This window comes from Symphalangus syndactylus, chromosome 6 (assembly GCF_028878055.3).
Source record: "Symphalangus syndactylus isolate Jambi chromosome 6, NHGRI_mSymSyn1-v2.1_pri, whole genome shotgun sequence".
NCBI classification, from domain to species: domain Eukaryota; kingdom Metazoa; phylum Chordata; class Mammalia; order Primates; family Hylobatidae; genus Symphalangus; species Symphalangus syndactylus.
Genome location: NC_072428.2, coordinates 22,641,394 through 22,659,048, shown reverse-complemented (window position 1 = coordinate 22,659,048; position 17,655 = coordinate 22,641,394). Strand labels below are relative to the sequence as shown.

The window sequence follows — 17,655 nt, the reverse complement described above, 5'->3', positions numbered from 1 at the left end:
AACTAATCTATCAGCAGCTCTGCCAGTTCTCTTCCAAAATACATCTTGAACTCACTCACCCCTTGTCTGTCCATGACCACCCTAATCCAGACCCCTGTCATCTCTTCTGGCCTAGGTTATGGCAATAGCCACAAGCAAGTGCTTCCTAACCGGCCTCTCATAAGTTCCAATCACATTTCTTCCCTGCTTAAAATTCTTCGGTAGTTTCCCGTTGCCCTTTGACAACAGTCCAGCCTTCTTACCATGACCTTTAAGACCCTGCCTTCCTCTCCAGCCCCATGTCCTGACAATTAGGGCTTCAGCTACAAGGTCTGTATATTAGTTTGCTAGGGCACAGACAGGGTGGTATGGCTTAAACAACAGACATTTATTTTCTCACAGTTCTGGAGGTTACAAGTTCTAGATCAAAGTGTTGGTAGGATTGGTTTCTTCTGAGGGCCATGAGGGAAGGATGCATCCCAGGTGTCTTTCCTGAGTTTATGAAAGGCCATCTCTTCCCTGAGTCTTCATACTGGGTTCCCTTGGTACATGCTGTGTCCAAATTTCCTCTTCTTAGAAGGATCAGTCCTTTTGACCCAAAGGTCCACTCTAATGACCTCATTTAACTTAATTACCTCTGTGAAGGCCCCATCTCCAAATACAGTCCCATTCTGAGATGCTGGGAGTTAGGACTTCAACATAAAAATTTTGTGGGGGACACAGTTCATTCTGTAACAGTCCTTTCTTTTTCTCAAGCACTACCAACTCTCTCACCTCTGGGCTTTCCTACAACCATCACGTGGGCAACCTCTTCTCCTCCTTCAGGTCTGAAAACATGGCACCTCCTCAGAGAAGCTTTCCCTGACCATCCCCATCAAGCTAGCTATGTCAATCCGTTTTGTTTCTTTTAGTATGGGAAAATTGGAATATGGTAAAAATGTACAGGTTGTTAGTATACAATATGATGAGCTTTGACAAATGTGTATACCCTTAGAACCACCAGGCCAATGAAGATATCAAATGTTTTCATCACTCCCAGAAAACTCCCTCCCTTTTTTTTTTCAGTCAATATTCAGCTCATCCATAGGCAACCACTTGTCTGATATAAACCACTATAGTTTTGCCTGTTCTTGAACTTCATATAAATGGATTTATTCAGTATGTACTCTTTTGTGTCTGACTTCTTTCACTCAAGATTCATCTATGTTATTGTATGTATGAGTATTTTATTCTCTTTTATACTGGGTACTATTCCGTTATATAAATATAATACTATTTATTTATCCATTGTCCTATTGTTGGACATTTGGATTGCTTCCAGTTTGAAGCTAGTATGAAAAAAAAAAGACTGCCATAAACATTTTCATGTGTTTTCTTAAGAAGTGTTTTCATTTATTTTGGATAAATATGTAGGAGTGGAATGTCTGGGTCATAGGCTAGGTATATATTTAAGAAATTGTAGTCAAATTTACAAAGTTTTTGCACTGTTGCCCCTCCCACTAGCAGTATAACAGTTCTAATTCTAGTCTTCAACCTCACCAACATTTGTTGTTATTAATCTTTCTCATTTTAGCCATTCCACTGAATATGAAATGATATAATTTCCTTATTACTAATGATGTTGATCATCTTTCCATGTGTTTATTGGACATTTTTGTGTCTTCTTTCATTGAGGTATCTTTTCAAGCCTTTCACCCAATTTCTAAATTGAATTGCTTGTCTTTTTGTTATTCATTTGTAGGAACTATTTATATATTGTGGATACAAATCCTAATTTTTTTTTTGTGGTTGGTAGCTTGTCTTTCCATTAGTTGTCTGATAAGATAGTAGTTTTAATTTTGAATAAGACTTAAAGGTACAGAATGTGCCCCAGGACTAAATTGTTTTGGAATATTTTTTAGGAAGAAGATACTTGGGCTTCCCAGCAGGACTATAATTTCCTTCAAGTTTGTTCTCATGGTGTTTCAAAGAGAGGATGAAGTCATGTGGGTACTTAGCCACTGTGTGCACTATCCTAGATGTGTTGGACTGGTTCACTCATTTTAAAACAACATTAAAAGAATTGCCGGTGCTTGCTGTATCCAGTGGCCACCATGAAGCACAAGACCAGGGGCCCATGTGTGGAAGAGGAATGGCTTAAATCTCTTCTAAATACTGTGGCCTTTGCTGCTGAGTTCTGATATACCGTAACTCTCCAAAACTATAATCACGTGTATATCCTCTCACCTGGTAATTCTCCTTCTAGAAATTTAACCTAAGGATAAACTCATGATTATATGCAAAGTTCTTTTTTTATTATTATTATTTTTGAGATGGAGTCTCGCTCTGTCACCCAGGCTGGAATGCAGTGGTGCGATCTTGGCTCACTGCAACCTCCGCCTCCCCGGCCCAAGCGATTCTCCTGCCTCAGCCTCCAGAGTAGCTGGGATTACAGGCGCGCGCTACCTCGCCTGGCTAATTTTTGTATTTTTAGTAGAGGCGGCATTTCACCATGTTGCCCAGGTGGGTCTCGAACTCCTGACCTCAAATGATCCACCCGCCTTGGCCTCCCAAAGTGCTGGGATTACAGGCATGAGCCACCGTGTCCAGCCATATATGCAAAGTTCTAAACACAAGGATACTTATTCCAGCTTTGTTCATATAGTAAGATCTTAGGAAAACACTTAAAATAGTGGACTGTTAAATATATGGTAGCCTAAAAACTCCATTTATTAGAATGCTATGAAATCCTTATTCTCTATAAATACATTTATTTATTGATGGAGATACTTACTTATAATATTGTTGAATTAAAAAGGTTTCAAAATATTGTAATGTCATTTTTAAAAACCTTATATATATGTGCATATATATATGCCTGTATATATATATGTGCATATATATATATGCCTGTATATATATATATATATGCCTGCATATATGTGTGTGTTTACATATATATAAAATATATATATGCCTACATATATACGTATATGTGTGTATGTATTCTGTTTATAAAATCATGACCCAAACAGCTCAGTCTGAGAGAGTATCTAAGTCAAAAAGAGCTCTGCCAACAAAAGTAATTTTAAAATACCTCTACTCCTTTACTTATATTTTTATATGTGAGAAGGCAGATACATCATACTCAGTAAAACTTTCTAAATTCCCTTAATTCCTCTCCCATTCACATGCCACACCTGCTTCTGCACCTCTCCTGAAAATCTCACTATAAAATTCTGCAGCCACACCTCTTCTGCCTCTCATTGCCCATCCCCACTTCCTTGTCTCCATCACGCACACAATCTATGTGGCAAAGTGTGGGCTCTCCTTGGAAGTGGAAGAGGGAGAAACTGACCTGGGTCAAGCCCACACTCTCTGTAGTGGCCTGGGGCGGTGGGGAGGGCGTTGGCAGTGCTTTAGCATTCACAATCCTCATCCTATTTCATATGCATAGAAAACATCTGGAAGGATGTGCACGAGGTCAAAATGTTAACAGTAGTTATTTCTGGTGATCGGATTAGAGTAGATTTTAATTTTCTTCCTTTTGCTTATCTGTGTTTTCTAATTTCCTGCCATGAACAGACATTCCTTGATGAATATTTTTGGGATTTTTATTGAAGTATATCTTGATTAATTTATAAAAATAGCTTTTTGAAAAAAATGAGTTTCTCAGAGCTTTTCAAGAATAGGAAGTCAGAGAAGCAAGTACGGTCCATTCCAAGTTAAAGAGGTTTAAAAATATATTCTCTGTCCCAGATACGGCCCCAACCCAAGCCAACTGTCAGCCAACACTGGGAGGTTTGTCTTTGTTCCTGTCTCCCCTCTTTTGTCAAATAAAAGCAAAAGGCATTTTCAGAAATGTGCCAGTGAGGGAGAAGGGTTTAGGGCAAGTTCAGCCAGTAGATGTGATATCTCGTATCTGAAAATGGACACAACCGCAGAGCTCCGAGAGGCTGAGTGAGGAAACCCACGTGGAAAAGCCAGCACAGAGCTGGCACACCACAGGTCCTCGAGTCAATTTGAGCACCTACTATATTTGTTCGCTGAACAGACGATTACAGCTTCACCTCTGGGCAAGGTCCCAGATTGGGGGCTGTGAATGCAATGATTAATAAGACACTGACCCAACCCTGAAGGAGTTCCCAGTCTATGGAAGGAGACAGATAACAGCAACAATAATAATTGCAGCTAACGTTTATTAAACAAATGCTGATGTGCCGGATACTGTGAGTGCTTTGTATTTATACATTGATGCTTTTCATCCTTATAGTAATCTACAAGGTAGATTATCACAATAAGTATTTTATCTTCTTTTCTGGTCACAGAAATTTGTTTGACTCTGTCAGAGCCCACAACTATAGTATGGTAATGGATCTGTTTATATACGGTGGGTAAGAGCTTAGGTGACGGAATCAAACTTTCTGTGTTCAAATCTTAGCGCTACTAATTATGGGCAACACATTTGTCTTTCAATGCCTTAAAATCCTCTTCTGTAAAGTGAGAATATTCGTAGTTGTTACTTCATAAGTTCTTATAAGGACGAAAAGAGCCGATATGTATAAAGTACTTAAAACAGTGCTTGGCATGTAAGCTGTTAATAAATATTAGCTGCTATTGTGTTGTTAATTATTTGCTTCCTGCCATTGACCAGGAGCTCCTTGAGGGCTGGGTCACTATCTTATTAATTATTGTATCCATCACCCCCAACCCAGGGCCTAGTACAGGGTTGAAACCAATAATTGTCTGTTAAGCAAAAGGACAAACTTATCATTACTCAATATGTTTTAGTGGGGGAGGGAGGTGCAGGGGTTGTTTCCCTTCATAAGTAGATGTCAGATTCCCCCAAAGATGATGATGATAGGAGGAGTATGGCATCTCCTAGAGCAAGTAGTGTCCAAGAAACATAAATGTCAGACCGTAGTTCAACTCTCCCATTTTACAAATGAGGAGCATGAGGCTTAGGGGTTCCTGCGACTTCTTATCGTCATGCAACTCATTAGCATTGGAAGAAATGTGTTAGGGAAAGTGGGCCTTTTATCTTAACCTCAACTTCCACCTCAAGGGTGTTATAAAGTTTCGGTGCCGCAAAAGAAATAGCACTTGAGCCGGGCGCGGTGGCTCAAGCCTGTAATCCCAGCACTTTGGGAGGCTGAGGCGGGCGGATCACGAGGTCAGGAGATCGAGACCATCCTGGCTAACACGGTGAAACCCTGTCTCTAGTAAAAATACAAAAAATTAGCCGGGCGTGTTGGCGGGCGCCTGTAGTCCCAGCTCCTCGGGAGGCTGAGGCAGGAGAATGGCCTGAACCCGGGAGGTGGAGCTTGCAGTGAGCCGAGATCGCGCCACTGCACTCCAGCCTGGGTGACACAGCAAGACTCCGTCTCAAAAAAAAAAAAAAAAAAAAAAAAGAAATAGCACTTGAATATAAAATTTTCCTTTTAATTCTCAGCAAGGCAAGTTACTTCCATAGAAGGATGCACCCTTACAGATGGAGCAATGGTGAGCGCACACTTGGATAAGGGAGGGGAAGGCGTTCTTATCCCTGACACATGTGGTCCCTGCTGCTGTGTCCTTCCCCTGTTGGCTAAGGTTAGACCGCACAGGCTAAACTAATTCCTATTGGCTAATTTAAAGAGACTGAAGGGGTGAGTGGTTTGGGGGGAAAAATGGTTATGACAGAGCAGGTAATTGGAATGGGTCAGGGTGGAGCAGGTAATCGGAATGAGTCAGGGTGGAGCAGGTAATTGGAATGAGTCAGGGTGGAGCAGGTAATCAAGAAAGGTTTCTTTATGAGGAAGTTAAGTTTAAAAGTAGAAGGCAAAGAATTGAACATACTGACATACTGATTCTTTGAAAAGAAATTTAGAACTTATAGCTATCTAACAAGGGGAAGTGGACAGAATTTATTTCAGTTTAAGTTCACAAGGCTTGATTGAATGCCAAGTGCCTGTGCTAGGCCTCTGAGAAACAGAGGCGAAATGGATTTTTTCATCTGCGTCCGTGTGAAGAGACCACTAAATAGGCTTTCTGTGAGCAACATGGCTGTTTATTTCACCTGGCTGCAGGTGGGCTGAGTCCGAAAAGAGAGTCAGCGAAGGGAGATGGATTATCATTTGTTCTTATAGGTTTTGGGATAGGCTGTGGAGTTAGGAGCAATGTTTTGGGGGCAGGGGGTGGATCTCACAAAGTACATTCTCCGGGATAGGGAGAATTACAAAGAACCTTCTTAAGGGTGGGGGAGAATTACAAAGAACCTTCTTAAGGGTGGGGGAGATTACAAAGTACATTGGTCAGTTAGGGTGGGGCAGAAACAAATCACAATGGTGGCATGTCATCAGTTAAGGCTATTTTTACTTCTTTTGTGGATCTTCAGTTACTTCAGGCCATCTGGATGTATATGTGCAAGTCACAGGGGATGCGATGGCTTGGCTTGGGCTCAGGGCCTGACATTCTTGCCTTCTTACATTAATAAGAAAAATAAAATAGTGTTGAAGTCTTGGGGCGGTGAAAATTTTTGGAGGCGGTATGGAGAGAGAATGGGCGATGTTTCTCAGGGCTGCTTCAAGCGGGATTAGGGGCGGTGTGGGAACCTGGAGTGGGAGAGATTAAGCTGAAGGAAGATTTTGTGGTAAGGGGTGATATTATGGGGTTGTTAGAAGAAACATTTGCCGTGTAGAATTATTGGTGATGGCCTGGATACGGTTTCGTGTGAATTGAAAAACTAAATGGAATAAGAGAAGGAGAAAAACAGGTATAAAAGGTCTAAGAATTGGGAGGACCTAGGACATCGGATTAGAGAGTGCCTAACGAGATTCAGCATAGTCCTACCAGCAAAGATTATTTATTTACTTCAAGAGTTAAGAGTGGCAGTTTGGGGATAGCACGAGGAGATATCAGCTGTGATGGCTTGGAGAAACAGTGTAAACCGGCAGTGTAAACAAGAGCAGGGCATGTATGAGTAGTTGAGAACACAGAATAGGAGTATGACTAGAAAGAAAATAGTAGGGATGACAGGTTTTTTGGGGGCACAGTCTAAGTTGGTCCGGTGTCTGGGATGAGACTGGGGCCTAATAAAAAGGGCTCAAATGGGCTGTACCTTGTAGCATTCTCAGGACAGGACTGAATTCTGAGAAGCGAAAGTGGTAAAAGTATTGTCTAGTCCTTTTTAAGTTGGTGGCTGAGCTTGGTGAGGTGTGTTTTTAAAAGACCTTTAGTCCGTTCTACTTTTCCTGAAGACTGAGGACTGTAAGAGATATAAACGTTTCGCTGAATACTAAGAGCCTGAAAAACTGCTTGGCTGATTTGACTAATAAAGGCTGGTCTGTTATCAGACTGTATAGAGGTGGGAAGGCTAAACTGAGGAATTATGTCTGACAGAAGGGAAGAAATGACTGCAGTGGCCTTCTCAGACCCTGTAGGAAAGGCCTGTACCTATTTAGCGAAAGTGTCTACTTAGACTAAGAGGTATTTTAGTTATCTGACTCGAGGCATGTTGAGTAAAGCTAATTTGCCAGTCCTGAGTGGTGGAAAATCTTCAAGCTTGATGTGTAGGGAAGGGAGGGGGCCTGAATAATCCCTGAGGAGTAGTAGAATAGCAGATGAATGTCAGGTGGATCAGAGAGATACAGTCATGGGGGTCAGGTGTGGTATCAGGAATAATGTGGGAGGCCAGATTGAAGTCCGGGCCAGGAAGAATGGTAATTGTGGGACTTAACGAAGAGTGAGTACAGCTGAAGGAACCAGGGAGCAGAAAGTATATGCATCAGGTATGAGGAAAAAAATAGATTTTGGAAGTTGTGAGCAATGTAGAGAGTGAGTTGAGAATAGTTTGTGATTTTTAGGGCCTCTAAAAGTATTAAAGCAGCGGCAGCCGCTGCACGAAGACCTGAGGGCTAGGCTAAAACAGTAAGGTCAGGTTGTTTGGGCAGAAAGGCTACAGGGTGCGGTCCTGGCTCTTGTGTAAGAATTCAGACTGCACTAACCATGCCTAGGAAGGAAAGGAGATGTTGTTTTGTAAGGGATTGAGGTTTGGGAGATTAATCGGATACGACCAGCAGGGAGAGCACGTGTGTTTTTATGAGAATTATGCTGAGATAGGTAACAGATAAGGAAGAAATCTGGGCTTGACTGAAGTAATGGGGGCTGTCTGTGAAGCTTTGCGGCAGTACAGCCTAGGTAATTTGCTGAGCCTAGTGAGTGTCAGAGTCAGTCTAAGTGAAAGCGAAGAGAGGCTGGGAGGAAGGATGCAAAGGAATAGTAAAAAAAAAAAAGCATGTTTGAGATCCAGAACAGAATAATGGGTAGTAAAGGGAGGTATTGAGGATAGGAGAGTATATGGGTTTGGCATCACGGGGTGGATAGGCAAAACAATTTGGTTGATGAGGTGCAGATTCTGAACTAACTTGTAAGCTTTGTCTGGTTTTTGGACAGGTAAAATGGGGGAATTTTAAGGGGAGTTTATAGGTTTTAGAAGCCTATGCTGTAGTAGGTGAGTGATAACAGGCTTTAATCCTTTCAAAGTGTGCTGTGGGATGGGATATTGGCATTGAGCGGGATAAGGGTGATTAGGTTTTAATGAGATGGTAAGGGGTGCATGATCGGTCGCCAAGGAGGGAGTAGAAGTATTTTATACTTGTGGGTTAAGGTGGGGGAATATGAGAGGAAGATGCGAAGGAGGCTTGGAGTTAGGGAGAAGGGTGGCAATGAGATGTGGCTGTAGTCCAGGAATAGTCAGGGAAGCAGATAATTTAGTTAAAGTGTCTCGGCCTAATAAGGGAACTGGGCAGGTGGGGATAACTAAAAAGGAGTGCTTAAAAGAGTATTGTCTAAGTTGGCACCAGAGTTGGGGAGTTTTAAAAGGTTTAGAAGCCTGGCTGTCAATACTCACAACAGTTACGGAGGCAAGGGAAACAGGCCCTTGAAAAGAAGGTAATGTGGAGTGGGTAGCCTCCATATTGATTAAGAAGGGGACGGGCTTACCTCCCACTGTGAGTTACCTGAAGCTCGGTGTCTGTGATGGTTTAGGGGGCTTCCAAGGCGATCGGGCAGTGTCAGTCTTCAGCCGCTAAGCCGAGAAGATCTGGGAAGGAGTCAGTCAGAGAGCCTTGGGCCAGAGTTCCAGGGGCTCTGGGAATGGCTGCCAGGTGAGTTGAACAGTCCGATTTCCAGTGGGGTACTGCATAGATGGGACACGGCTTAGGAGGAATCCCGGGCTGCGGGCATTCCTTGGCCCAGTGGCCAGATTTCTGGCACGTGTTGCAAGTTCCTGGGGGAGGAGGCTCTGGAGGAACCCTTGGCTGCTGCGGTTCAGGCATTTGGAAGTTCTTGTGTGCTGGAGATGTGGCTAGGGTTTGTCTCACAGTGGAGGCAAGGAATTGCAACTTTTTTCTATTATGGTACACCTTGAAGGTGAGGTTAATTAAGTCTTGTTGTGGGCTTTGAGGACCAGATTCTAATTTTTGGAGTTTTATTTAATGTCGGGAGCAGATTGGGTAATAAAATGTATATTGAGAATAAGACGGCCTTTTGACCTTTTAGGGTCTACGGCTGTAAAGCGTCTCAGGGTTGCTGCCAAACAAGCCATGAACTGGGCTGGATTTTTATATTTGATAAAAAAGAGCCTAAACGCTATCTGATTTGGGATAAAGAAAAAGGAGCGTAAACCTTGACTATGCCTTTAGCTCCAGCCACCTTTTTAAGAATAAATTGCTGGGCAGGTGGGGGCGGGCTACTCACGGAACAAAGCTGTAAGCCAGACCAGGTGTGAGGAGGGGAGGTGATATAAGGATTATAGGGTAGAGGAGCGGAGGCTGAGGAAGAATTGGGACCTAGCTCGGCCTGGCGAGGAGGGGAGAGGTCAGATGGGTCTGTAGAAAAGGAAGATTAGACTCAGCAATGCTTGGGGTTGGGACTGAGGGGACAGGCAGGAGGGAAAGAAGGAAGATTTGGGACGAGTTGCATTGGGCACAGAGACTAGAAAGGGACTGATGTGTAAAAGAATGCCTGGACGTCAGGCACCTCAGACTGTTTGCCTATTTTACGACAAGAATTATTTAGATCTTGTAGGATGGAAAAATTGAAAGTGCCATTTTCCAGCTATTTGGAACTACTGTCGAGTTTGTATTGGGGTCAAGCAGCATTGCAGAAGAAAATGAGATGCTTAGATTTTAGGTCAGGTAAGAGTTGAAGAGGTTTTAAGTTCTTAAGAACACAGGCTAAGGGAGAAGAAGGAGAAATGGAAGGTGGAAGCTTGCCCATAGTGAAGGAGGCAAGCCTAGAGAAAAGAGTAGGGACACGGAGAAGGGATGGGGGGTTCTTGCCTTCCAGAAAAGCAGAGAAGGGATTGGGGCACAGAAATAAGGGATTGGGGCACAGAGATATAAGAGGTTGGGGCGTGGAAATAAGGGATCGGGGTGCAGAGATAAGAGGTCTGGGTGCGGAAATAAGCGATTGGGGGTTCTTGCCCCTTAGAAAAGCGGGACTTGCCGCTTAAGGGTGAAGGAGAAGGGGTTGAGGGGTACTTGCCCCTGCCCTAGGAAAGCGGGACTTGCCGCTAAGGGTGAAGGAGAAGGGGTTGAGGGGTACTTGCCCCTGCCCCAGGAAAGCAGAGAAGGGGTAGAGACAAGGAGAGAAGGGGTTGGGGTACTTGCCCCTTCCTTAGAAAAGTGGGACTTGCTGCTAAGGGTGAAGGACGAAGGCAGGTGTCCCTGCGTGGTCTGACACCTCTGAAACGTGAGTGAATAACCAGAGAGGCGTCCCTGCAATGATTAAACACCAAGGGAAGGCTGCCTTCCCAGTCCGTGACCGGTGCCGGAGTTTTGGGTCCACAGATAAAACGTGTCTCCTTTGTCTCTACCAGAAAATGAAAGGAATGGAAATTAAGAGAAAGGAGAGATTGAAGAGTGGAAAGGAGAAAGTGGTTGAGGGATAGTGAGAGAGGTTGGAGAAGAGAGTAAGAAGAGGCCGCTTACCTGATTTAAAATTGGTGAGATGTTTCTTGGGCTGGTGGGTCTGAGGACCTGAGGTCGTAGGTGGATCTTTTTCATGGAGCAAAGAGCAGGAGGACGGGGGATTGATCTCCCAAGGGAGGTCCCCCGATCCGAGTCACGGCACCAAATTTCATGCACGTCCGTGTGAAGAGACCACCAAACAGGCTTTGTGTGAGCAACATGGCTGTTTATTTCACCTGGGTGCAGGCGCGCTGAGTCTGAAAAGAGAGTCAGCGAAGGGAGATGGATTATCATTAGTTCTTATAGGTTTTGGGATAGGCTGTGGAGTTAGGAGCAATGTTTTGGGGGCAGGAGGTGGATCTCGCAAAGTACATTCTCGGGGTAGGGAGAATTACAAAGAACCTTCTTAAGGGTGGGGGAAATTACAAAGCACCTTCTTAAGGGTGGGCGAGATTACATTGATCAGTTAGGGTGGGGCAGAAACAAATCACAATGGTGGAATGTCATCAGTTAAGGCTATTTTTACTTCTTTTGTGGATCTTCAGTTACTTCAGGCCATCTGGATGTATACGTGCAAGTCACAGGGGATGCGATGGCTTGGCTTGGGCTCAGGGGTCTGACAGGTTCAGGGAGTATCCAGTCTTGGGGAAGTCACACTTTAAGTAAGCAAATCCAAATGTGATGAGAGGAAGCCCAGGTATAATGAGAGCTAGTCTTGGTTCTATCTGTAGCTATTGAGAGATGATTGGTGGCCGGATCAAGCCTGTTGAGAGCATACTTGGACCTTCCAATTAAAGGGAACTCCCCATGCAGAATGGAAACCCTGTGGGGGAAGCAGAGGCTGATCTTCATTTGGGGGTCATGGGGTAGGTGGCAGTGGGAGCCTGGAGAAAAAGTCTCCACCTTCCCAGCAAAGGTAGCACTTGTGTGTGTGTTTGTGTGTGTGTGTGTATATATATATATATATATATATATATATATATATATATCACACATATATGTGCGGTGGCCTAGCACTCCCCTACCAACCTTACTCAGAGAACTCACCCGCAGTGGGAATAGGGAGATGTTGCTAAGGAGTATGCTTTTGCCCTAAGGCACAACCATAAATTCGTGTGGTAATATATCTACCAGTATGTCTGGAAATGCACAGCACAGCTCAGGGGTGGGGAAATCGTACCTCAGCTCACCCCTGTGCTGTTAATCTCCCACCTGGGAGCAGTTTAGGAGACTCTGGATGTAGGGAGGAAGGGCCTTGTGTGGCTAGCAACCAGCACGAACAGGACATTCACATGAGAGGCAGTGCCGTGCTGCAGGATGTGCATGGGTCAGGAGCTGGGAGCAGAAGGCTCTGCCCTTGCCTGCCTCTGAGTAACTTTAGATAAGTCACCTCCCCATATGTAAAATGGGGCTTGAGTTTAATGATCTCCTAAAGTCCCTTCAGGCTCTGAAATTCAGTTCTGAATGTTCTATGCATCATGAAGAACATAACTTTCAAGAGTTGCATTCGCTGTTGTAGAAGGTATCGCCAGGCAAAACCACGTCTCAACAGGCAGATCTGCTGGCTTTCAGGGAGCACGTTTCCCACTCAGTGACTTTAAGCTTTTCTCTTAAGAGCTTCTAAGAGCAGAAGAGCCCCAATGTGTTCCCCAGCCCAGGAGTTTGGGGGGCTGTGCACCCAGGCATGAAATGTCTTTGAGTTCTTGTTTATGATCACAAAGGTAACCTTACATTCTACTCCAGAATCTATCCTTGCTCTTATTAGTATAAAAATAGTACAGTATTTTAAATTAATTACTGTAGATGTTTTTTGATAAATCTAGACTTAGAGGCTGATAGAAAACCTCGCTTTTCATCTTGAACTTTAGCCAAGTCCTAACTCTAAGAGATAAGATGACAAGAAATGTGTAATTTTTTTGTGCTTTCTATATTTTCACTTTCTTCGCTAATGAGCATGTATTTAATACTAAAAAGGTAAATATACTTTTTAAAATGAAGTATAACGTAGTTATGACCTTCGTGTGTAATATTTAAGGAGGGAAGGACTCCCCATTTTGAGTGAATTCCCTCATGACATTTACTTGCTGTGCTTATTTTATACATCAAGGTGCTTTATACATAGTAATTACATGGAAATATGTGTGGTTGAATGAATAATAATGATGATTATGATAACAGCAACTAGTATTGTTTTTACCATGTGCTACTATTCTAAAATCTTTAGATGTACCTTTATTTAATCCTTATAAAAGCCTTTGAGGCAGTATTATCCTCATTTTACAGATGAGGAAACGGAAATACCAAAAAGTTAAAGTAACTCTGCTGGTTGGAATGTCTTTTATCTTCTCTGTGCACCTTTATGGGGTCTAGCTATTGCTATGGCATCCGCCACAAGGCAGCAGCCTCCCCGTATCGCCTTGGCAGTCCCTATCTCTTCCCTTTTGTGTTCTTGCACCTTGAGATTCATGCAGGTCCAGACTGGTGGAATAAACCCCTACAGGCATCCCCACCTAATGATGGCAGACAAGAAAGAAAGCAGACACTTATGAAGCAAGCATTCATTAGCAGGCAAGCACGAGACCGTCCATGCAGCCTGTTCTGGAAGCTTATGAAGTTCCAGCTGTCTGCCCACCCTGGTACTGAAGCTGCTCACTGAATGAAAAGTTCAGTGAAGAAAGGCAGGAGAACGTTCTAGATCAGATTTCAAACTTGAACGGGCATCAGAATCTCCTGGAGGGCTTGTTAAAGCACAGATGGCTGGGCCTCGCCCCCAGAGCTTCTGATTGCGTACCACGCTTTAAGATCTGTGATCTAGAAGCAGGATTTTGTTATTCTCTCTGATAAGTAGCATCAGGCAACCAGCACTTCCTTAACCAAAGGCTGGACACAGGACCATTTAGGTAGTGAATCTAGAATGCTACCCCTCCGGGTGTAGATTACAAGACATTCCAGGGTCTTATACCCTAAGGCATAGGGGTGGGGAATGTCTCTAAAAGATTTTAGAAGGTACCATTAATGTCATCAGTGAAAGCCATTTCTTGAGTCTGTTACACTAACAGGCAGAGCCTGCAGCGTTGGTCAATCTATGGGCAACTGAAGTGCACACCGATAGCCAGAGTGTGGCCTTCCTGATAGAGTGCTGGCTGACTACCCCAGTAGTGTGAATTCCTAGATAGGGCACGTAGGATATAATTTAAATTAGCACAGATGCATCCTAGCACCTGTCCAAGTGAATGTTTTAGAGTAAATTACAGAGCACCTTCATGGGAAGGAAAGTTAATTAACACGTCAGTGGGCTTTGTTTCCTCCCACAGACTGAGCCTGAAATCATAGAGGAAACCAACATTGACAGAGTTCATGAGCCCCGGGGCTATTCCAGGTCTCGGCAGGTGAAAGGCCACTCGGAGACCTCCACGCTGAGCTCCCAGCCATCCATCGACGAGGTCAGGCAGCAGATGCACATGCTTCTGGAGGAGGCCTTCAGCCTGGCATCCGCGGGCCACGCAGGCCAGAGCCGGCACCAAGAAGCCTACGGCTCAGCCCAGCACCTGCCCTATTCGGAGGTGGTGACCAGCGCTCCGGGGACCATGACGCGGCCCAGGGCCGGGGTGCAGTGGGTGCCGACCTACCGCCCAGAAATGTATCAGTACAGTCTGCCCCGGCCGGTAAGTCATTCATCCCACCCACCTGCCATCATCTGGTCAGTCTGCCCAGTGAGTTCCAACAGGAGACTCAGAGCAGGGGCTTCTACAGATAAAAGCTTTGGGATCTGGAGATGAACTATGCCAGGCCCTCATCCCACCATCCCATCTTCCACCCATGATCCAAAGCCTAAGCTTTTGACTCCTGCGGGCAATGCATGTGACAGTCCCTTCTCTCCAGCCATAATGTATTTTAGAATGAATTGCCTTTTCTACTATCCCTCCTATAAATGGCTGACCATATTCTTCACGCACTGGTGGTTTCCTATACTTTCAAGCCTGAGACCCATTTTAAATATCAAAAGGCATCTCAGAGCCACATGCTAAGGGGTTGTGTGGCCTGGTGGTTTAAGCGCACAGGTTTTGAGCCAGGTGGCTCGACTTTAAATCTCAGGTCTACCAGATGAAAGTTGACAGAATCAGAATGGAATCACTTGTGTTAAATAAAATTAAATGAAAAATTTTGAAAGCCTGGCAAATAGAGCCAGGGAAGGCCAGGAAGGGAGAGTTTCATGCATAAATGCCTAATAACAAGAACTATCACAAAAGACTGCAAAAATCACAATCTTGCACAAAGGCCATTGCAACGTAACACACAAAAAAAACTTGTGCTAGGACATCTGCCCAGCAACTGCCTGTCCAGGCTTGGACAAGTACCACACTTGTCATTGATTTTTGCAGCCAAGAATAATTATTTCAAAACAATTATGCAATCCTCCCTCTTTTTCCTTTAAAAACTTTTGTCTTCCTTTACCTCCCTGAACACAGTTTACTATGGCATGGATATTCCCATTGCAATAACCATTCCCAAATAAACATCATTATTTTTAGAGACCAAAAAAAAAAAAAAAAGTCTGTTATTTAGGTTGACAGCCACTTCCTGGCTTTGTAACTTGGGGAAATTATTTAAATTCTTTACAAATAAGAAAAATAAGCTACTTCCTAGACTTGTAAAGATTAAATGAGTTGGTGTATGTAAGGTACTATAAGAATGCTTGGTACGTAGTAAATGCTATAAAAATATTAATCATGGGTTGGGCATGGTGGCTCATGCCTATAATCCCAGCACTTTGGGAGGCCGAGGTGGGCCGATAGCTTGAGCTCAAGAGTTCGAAACCAGTCTGGGCAACGTGGTGAAACCCCATCTAAACAAAAATTAGCCAGGTGTGGTGGCATGCGCCTGTAGTCCTAACTATTTGGGAGGCTGAGGTGGGAGGATTGCCTGAGCCCAGGAGGCAGAAGTTGCAGTGAGCCAAGATTGTGAGACTGTACTTCAGCCTGGCTGACACAGTTAAAAAAAAAAAAAAAAAAGAATATTCATTGTGATTATTAAGTAGCAATTATATTTCCATATTTGAAAAAGCATCCAATGACTGAAAGCTTCTGTAATTTACACTTGATCTTTGTAACACAAAAACTGAGAAGTTATAAGTTTTTGTGATTTAAATCACAATTTTAATTAGTTTGCATTTCATTCATCACCATAGCATCTAAAATATATATTTTTAAAAAGACATAGTTTTATAAACCATAGACTGTAAGAGACAATGCCTTGTGCATGTATAAATGCCAGATTCTAGGAGTCTGGGATGAGTTCTGGGTTTCAGAGAGAAAGGCCTAGACAGCCAGATCAAGTCTTCCAACAGGTAAGAAGATGAGATGGCCCATAGCCATCATATCTCAATTTTGTAAAACCATCTAAAAAAAAAAAAATCCATTGTGGGTCATATGATGAAAACTTAAATGGTTCTGCTTATTATAATTGGGGCTTAGTGTTTGTGGCAAGAAGGACAAAAACATCAGCATTATATATATTTTATAAATGAAGCCACCTACAGTGGAAAAGGACTGTGAAATAACACAACAGAGAGATGGGTCGTGAAACCAGAACTTTTTCTTTTCTTTTCTTTTCTGAGACTGAGTCTCTCTCTGTCACCCAGGCTGGAGTGCAAGTGCAGTGGCACAATCTTGGCTCACTGCAACCTCTGCCTCTCAGGTTCAAGCAATTCTCGTGCCTCGGCCTCCCGAGTAGCTGGGACTACAGATGTGTGCCACCACACCCAGCTTTTTTTTTTTTTTTTTGTATTTTTAGTAGAGAGGAGGTTTCACCACGTTGGCCAGGCTGGTCTCGAACTCCTGACCTCAGGTGATCCACCCACCTCGGCCTCCCAAAGTGCTGAGATTACAGGTGTGAGCCATCACGGCTGGCCGAACCAGAACATTATTAAACGCAGTTCTTTTGTTATTAAGGTTTCCTTCTTTATCAACAACCTATGAGGTCTGTATTTTCAGAAAAGGAGAAAATAGCTAACAATACAGAGTAGAAATGATGATGATTCTTAACCCAAGCTTATGCAGAGTCCTTTTGTGCTATGATAATGTGGAAATCCATAGAAAAGGTGGCAATTTAGAATGATAACTATGATTACTTTCTGTCTTCTAAAGAGGAGGCGCTTTTAGCTCTGCCGGAAGATAATTGGAAGCTGGTGGTTTAAATACACTAGGCCAGACTAATGGCATTTATATCATGGAAAAGGTTACTGCTGGTGGCCTGGGATTTCTGCACTGCAGTTCAGGAGACTCTTGATCATATTTTACCCGTTAACTCTGTGAAGAAATTGGACTCCACATCTAACGTCCCATCCAATTTTGCTAGCAGTCATAATGGATCTGTGCCAAGCAGAATTAAAACATCCTACAGCCTTCCTGTTGGTGACAGAGAAAGGGATTTCAAAAAAGACAACAGGGCTAACACATCTTCCCCACTAGACTCTTTACAGATGGAATTAATTAATGGTAATAACAATAACAGCAACAGTTGGCATCTGTTGGGCTCCCATTGTCTACTGGACACAGCTAAGTGCTATGTAGAAATTATCTCTTCTCATCTAACAACCACTCTTTGAGATCAATATTATTATCCCAAAGTACTCAGTGAGGAAACTGAAGCTTGGAGAAGTAAAGAAACTTGCCCAAGTTTATGCAGCTGTAAATGGCAGAACTGGAGTTAGAACCTAGAGCTGCCTAACTTCAAATCCCACACT

At 43.4% G+C, this 17,655-nt stretch overlaps 1 protein-coding gene across 12 annotated transcripts in view; it reads left to right on the top strand.

The window, feature by feature from the left end:
• KIAA1549L (KIAA1549 like) overlaps positions 1 to 17,655 on the top strand; it is a 315,005-nt gene that overhangs the window by 271,710 nt on the left and 25,640 nt on the right. For all 12 annotated transcript variants that reach the window (XM_055281967.2, XM_055281966.2, XM_055281965.2 and 9 more), the window contains one exon: positions 14,225 to 14,575. In XM_055281967.2, the coding sequence (XP_055137942.1) occupies positions 14,225 to 14,575 (351 nt within the window). The remainder of the gene's footprint in view (positions 1 to 14,224; positions 14,576 to 17,655) is intronic.